At 37.4% G+C, this 6,461-nt stretch overlaps 1 protein-coding gene across 7 annotated transcripts in view; it reads left to right on the forward strand.

Moving 5' to 3' along the window:
* Positions 1 to 6,044, forward strand: part of GPAM (glycerol-3-phosphate acyltransferase, mitochondrial) — a 48,899-nt gene extending 42,855 nt beyond the window's left edge. For 6 of the 7 annotated variants that reach the window (XM_048060414.2, XM_067000607.1, XM_067000608.1 and 3 more), the window contains exons 18-21: positions 697 to 837; positions 1,349 to 1,538; positions 1,649 to 1,707; positions 2,737 to 6,044. In XM_048060414.2, coding sequence (XP_047916371.1) covers positions 697 to 837; positions 1,349 to 1,538; positions 1,649 to 1,707; positions 2,737 to 2,853 — 507 coding nt within the window. In that variant the 3' untranslated portion in view covers positions 2,854 to 6,044. The remainder of the gene's footprint in view (positions 1 to 696; positions 838 to 1,348; positions 1,539 to 1,648; positions 1,708 to 2,736) is intronic. The other variant, XM_048060410.2, reaches the window with a different exon arrangement.
* Positions 6,045 to 6,461: the final 417 nt, after the last annotated feature.

Raw genomic sequence — 6,461 nt, forward strand, 5'->3', positions numbered from 1 at the left:
AGATTACTGGTGGAGTATTTGTAGGCTAAACCTGGGTGGTGCCTGTCAGGGTGATTAGCAGAACAGAATTGCTGCGACACAACAGGTAGAGGGGACTAAGCGTCTTGGCATAACTGAGATTTAAACAATTTGGGTCCTTTGCAATTAAAACTAGCTCATTATATTCCAACCGATGTCTCACGTGGGGACAAATACACAAACAGCATCATTAGAGGCAGTAAGTTATCACTTAAAAATAGGAACTTCTGGCATTCTGCATTAACTGAGATTTCAGCTCTTGTAATACAATAAAACGCAGTTTACTAATATGTCCTTAAAGTAACAGTAGTACAATGGTTAACAACATCCACATCCAGATCGCGTCTCAGCTCTCTATCCTAATGCAATTGAAAACACTTTCTTGGTAATTGCTGTTGCCTGGCTGCTGGTGGGAAGGTTCAGCAACATTACAGCAGAGATTTTCACTTTTATGTGACAGGCAGGCTACAGAAGGGCAGTCTTCCTCACCAAATTTCTTTTCTGTCTGCATATCTCAACCCTGTCTGTAAGGGTCTCCCCTGTTTTCGTTAAATACTTCTTAATGAATGGACTGATTTAGTTGGATGAGATTATAAAATAAGCCTGTCGGTTGCTTAGATTTCATTCCATTTATTTATTTATGTTACCTATTTAACCACCTTGTCTTTCAAATTTAAGCAGGATGATCAGGAGGATGTTAGTCCCAGTCTTACAGAGCAGCAGTGGGATAAAAAACTCCCTGAACCATTAACTTGGAGAAGTGATGAGGAAGATGAAGACAGTGATTTTGGAGAAGAGCAGAGAGATTGTTACCTGAAGGTAATGTGAAGCTAAGGTACCAAGGCTAGTAACCTTGAAGCCTGTTACCAGAGACAGACTACTTCTCTCATTCTGGAGGGCTAAGGATAAAACCTTTTTCTTTTTGCTGGTTCCAGTATTAGCCTGTCATATTTTGCTACAGTTGGTAAAAAAAACCTGTTTCTCTTTCCCATAGAGAAAACAGCTGAAGAAATATCAAATAATCCTATAGGGAGGTGGAAAGGCAATGGTGGTGTCATGAAACAAAAAGGCCTAAGCATCTTAGTGGCTAAATGTTTTATTCTTCATAGATTGATCGTGTTGATTTTTAGACTGATACCAGTTTTCTCACAGAGCCGATACAAACAAACTGGTAAACTACTTTTTTGATATGCTTTCATAATGTACTGTCTTGTGCCCCTGTACTCTTAATGGTTATTTGGGCTGACGTTTTGCCATGTACTGCAGTGCGGGGTTTTTTTTGCCATTTCTGCTGGTCTCTGTCTTTTAACCTCTTGTTGCTCTTTCTTAGGTGAGTCAGTCTCAAGAGCACCAGCAGTACATCACTTTTCTGCAGAGGTTACTGGGACCTTTACTGGAGGCATATAGCTCTGCTGTCATCTTTGTGCACAATTTTAGGGGTCCTGTTTCAGAGTCTGAATACATTCAAAAGTTACACAGGCACTTAATAAGCAGGACAGAGAAGAATGTTGCTGTGTATGGTAAGTCAAACAGTTTCTCTCTGGAACTTTACTTGATTCTGTTTGTCCTGGCAACAGGATAGCCCAAGTTCAATTGCAGTTTGTTTATTTCTGTGTTTTCTTTCTTGCAGCCGAGAGCGCTACCTACAGTCATGTGAAAAATGCAGTGAAAGTCTTTAAGGAAATTGGGGTAAGTGTTCTGTGATCAAAGCTGTTGAAAGACTGTTAAAGACTGTTAAGTTTCATTTTAACAAGGAGCACAATTTTGAAAACTTCTGAAATCTGCGCAATGTCAGTTTAAAATCTCTGAGTGTATCTGTGCAAATGTGTTATGGTTTTTGAACATTTTGCTTTCTTCAAAGCTCAGGGCCGAAGGAAAGGAACACAGGGTGCAGAACAGGCCACTTCCTGCACCTGTGAAAACTTGTCCAGATGCTATCTAGGGGACCAGGTGTTCTATTCCTAGCTAATAAAGTTCTTTGCTCTGCTCTGTGTCCTTGGTGCACATCAGTAACAATGTTGGAAGGCAGAGAGCATGCTCTGTGCTTAGTGACAGCTATATCAAAGTTTGAAGGACTACTTAAATCTTTAACTATTAAGTTATTAAATTTTGTCTTAGTGCTGATTGATGTTCCAGGAGCATCATCTTACTGGACCTCCAGTGTCCATCATGAGGATACAGATGTTCTTTATTTTTGAAGAAAAGGGTCAGTTTTGCACTGTACCCCTCACGCTTCAAATTTTAGATTTTCTATCTTGAATTTTCAAATAAAAAAAATCTTTCATCAAAGTGGCATAGCTTCCTGAATACCAGATGGGATTTAGCATTGTAATTTTAAAAGCACCAGCATTTAGGCAAAATATTGCCGGGGGAGGGTTTTGTAGTCTTTGTTCTTGAGTTCGGATGTATTAAATAAGCTAACAATAGTTATCTTGGAGTAAAGCCTATGGTAAAGGCATTCATCATTTTAATTCTAGTCTATTCTGCTGTTGGAAAAGTGGAACTAGATAGCATCTGCTTAGAGCATAGCATCTGAATTCTTGTTTTCAAAGTGCATGCATATTCAATTCAGATGCATTTTGAGTGCCTGTTTGGTTCCTCAATTTTGTTAGGAGTTGGCTGTTTATCATACATTGTGCTTATTTCATAGTTTCTTTTCTTAAAAACGGTGATTACTTGAATATGGTGATAATTACATATATCCATGCTGTGTTTCAGGTTTTCAGTCAAACAAAACAAAGGAGAGACACTATTTTGGAACTTAGCACTACGTTCCTACCTCAGCGCAACAGGCAAAAACTACTGGAATTCATCATGAGCTTCATGGTACTATAGAACACATACAGCACCTTTGTCCAGGGACATGAAGACAGGTTTTGAGACTGTGTCAGAGCCTGACAACATTTGCTAATCCTTCAAACTTTAAGGTGCCACTGTCTGGGTAAGGCCTTCTCTGACTTGAACTACTGGAAGACAAGTGCCTTATTATGTATGCATTTATTGGTTTCTTACAGTCCCAATCCTGTTATGATACTCGAATGACACTTCGGATACGAGTTAAATATGTTGCAAAAAATAAAATAAGCAATTAGGTTTAAAATGGAGAGTGAAGTTTTATCAGTGTTATGTTTTAAATAAATGTACTTTTAAAGACTGTAACAGATGCACAAATACAAATATTTGTGATCTATAGCTAACCCTGAGATCTTGAGTTTAGTGGCAACACAGCTTATGGCATAAAAAACTAACTTCCATTCCGATCCAGTTTTATTGTTTTAAATAAATGGTTTCTAAAATTTTGCTTAGGCAGGTTATATACTTCATGGATAAAGCCATAGATTTGCATAACCGCTAACATAAATGCCAAAATTCTAATGAGAGTAACAGTTACAAACATCTGAGAAAAACGATCATGTAGCAGATGATTGTGAGAAGTGTTGTCAGCAGGCACAGCTTGCACTATTAGATCTGAATAGTGCAGTGGTAAATTGCACTAATCACTGCTGTCATGAAGAATGTGAGAGTAGCTTTTTTGTTTTTATTGTGGCATCTGTCCTTCAGCTAATTGAAAGTCAGGAGACAGTTGCCGAAGTGTGAATATCTTGTAAAATCTTAGTTTACTATTTAATTGAGAAAAGCTATTAAGATTTTTTTTTTTAATTAATAGGGTGTCAGATTTTTTTTTTTAAGTGAAGTAAAAGCTTGATTTGGTGAAATAATTTTTAATTTTGACCCTAAAATTTCAGCAATAACTTTCGCAATTATTAGGAAAACAGTGGTTCATATTGTATTCTGTTGCTGAACAGATTTAAATTAGCACAAAGGAGTAGCCTCTAGAAACATAGAATGTCATAAACAATGTCCTTCGGGCTCTAATTTAACTGGCTTATAAGAAAAAAAACAAAAAACAACAAATGATGAATAATTCTGTCCAATGAAACAGAACTCTAGTCTTGCAGTGTCATTGTTTTGCACAGAGGACTTGCACTGTAGATTTCATCTTCTCTTATGTGAGAGGAGGTTAGATTGCAAGCTGTGGTCCTGTGTTTTTAGTACAGCTGATCTAGTTGAAGCAATAACTTGGTGGTACATGAAGCTGGTTTGCTTGTGAAATGTGTTTTCCTCATTTAGATTGCCTTTGCTATGAGGGAAATCAACATTTCCATTACTGCAGCGTTTCACTTGATTCTCACATCATGGCCTTGTGAGCAGAAAATCCCCCCAAATTCATCACGTGAATCTCTGTTGCTTAGCATAAATATGGACAAACATACTTGAATCCCAGCATTTGCACTGTTATGCCAGCACAAAACTGATGCACATAATTTGAGTTTGTGGCCAAGGAGCTTGCATTCGTACTGCACATTCGTCAACAAGAATATTTCTGTAAATTTTTTTATTAAATGCTATTAATATTTGGAACCTGTGGTTTATAGTTTGTTAGCATTATACAATTAGCACTGTGAGATGCATGTGTTTTGTCACTAAACCAGGTGCTCTACAACACTTAAAAGAATTTCTGAACCAAAGCTACATTAATATGGATACAAACTGACCATAGAACTGCATCTGTTTTTGTACACTTCTGCTGTTTTGGCAGGGTAGTGACTAGCACATGATTTGTTTTGTGAAGTCCTCTATCTCTTTAGGAAAGTTTCATCTCGTTCTAGCTAACGTGTACTGTTGGTTAACCCAATGAACGCTCATACAACAGTTGTTGCTGATGGCTTCCATTTAATGTCAAAAAAGACTAGGTGCTTCTGAATAACAAGCCTCAGTTTACTACATTTCAGTAAATCTGAAGTGTACTAACAGTGAAGACTGTATATAAAAAGATTTTTACAAATGAAGCAATATGAAGCAAACAAAACTTGAGTCATTTTATTAAGATTGTTCTGCCAACAATCTGTATTAGTTACCGTAAAACCCAGGAGTACTAAGGTCACTGGAGTGTTCTGGCTAGGTGTCGCATCTAAAGATAACTTATGGATTACCTTCTAAAAAATAAAATTAAAAAAATCTGATTAATGTAAGTCAATGAGAGGGTAGGGTACTATGCATGTGAATACACATTAATGAATCCTTTTAGTATGCAGAGGGAGGGTACGCCTCTAAGACTGTGTTTTATAAGAAAAAACTGCATGTGAGAAGTCATGTACTATGAATCATCTGCCAGTGGAAGCCGTTGCTTTCTGCAGCAAGTGTGTATGTATGCAAGCATGTATATTATGACACACAACTATGCTTTTTCCTGAAAATAAAGCACAGAATAAAAATAATCAGACTGTAACAGTCAAAAACTATACCCAACACTTTTGCACTGTATTTACACCTTCAGTGTCTTCTGATTTTATTAATCTCTCATGTTTCCTTTGCTGATACAACACCAGGTTGAGTTAACCTTGGTAAAGTTAACTAGTAAAGAAGAAATTATAGACTCTGAATTACCACAAATGTATTTTAAGACTCTCCTCTTATAAAGGCTTACACAAGTCCCATCATTCTTACAAACATATTACTCAGGTGTGCAAGTCTTTTGGGCCAGGGTCTTTGATAAGAAGTGAAATGTAATGTTTTCATATGCATCCTATAGATCTTGTATTTTAGAGTGATGGAAGAATTCCATTTTCCATGCTGCCACAACTACCCAGTCCCCCGGGGATCATAATTTTGTTAACGTTTACTCTACTCACAGTGATGTATGAAGCATACCTGCCTTCTCTTTGACAGCATAGGGCTTTACTCACATATCTTCGATTAGGAAGCGAATACGCACACTTAGTTTAACAGAACTGACCGCCTGCTCCATGAAGTATTGGAATCACAAATTTAGAAGAAGGTTGAGCTGGAGGTGTTGTAAGATACTGTTGCTATTTTGTTTCTGTGCTTATGAGACTGGTACTGCTTCCTTGTGAATGTTACCGCAATTTACTTGTTACGTGTAATGGGTGTCTATTGTAGAAGCACAGAGGTGTACTGGATTCATTTTAATAAATTAAACTGTTTGCTAATATGACATTTAATAAGTTCTTCTAGAGTGTTTTTTTTTTTTTTAATAGCCTGCTAAAATAATTCATTTGATAGCTTTGTCCCTTTCCATGTAGTTCCCGAAGTTAAACCATGAAAAGCTTTCCTTACAGATGTGGGTGCACATGAAAGTTGGAGACTGAGAAGAATTTCTACTGGTGTATTGACTAGAGCAGAACCATTTAAAAAGCCAATTGAGATGACATCCTGACTCCTGAGTCAGTTCCATTTGGTCACAAAGCAGAGGTGCCATTTAGTTCCACTGTTCCCATCCTCTCAAGGATCTTGTATGTGGCCTCCATGTTTTTTAAAGGCTCTGAAAGTTCCTCTTACCGTACAGGGAGGGGTGGGCCATGCAGAAGTCTGATTCTACAGATTATCCCTTCACATGGTGATTTCAAACCAACCAAGAGAAC

The sequence above is a fragment of the Anser cygnoides genome, chromosome 7, assembly GCF_040182565.1.
Source record: "Anser cygnoides isolate HZ-2024a breed goose chromosome 7, Taihu_goose_T2T_genome, whole genome shotgun sequence".
NCBI lineage: Eukaryota > Metazoa > Chordata > Aves > Anseriformes > Anatidae > Anser > Anser cygnoides.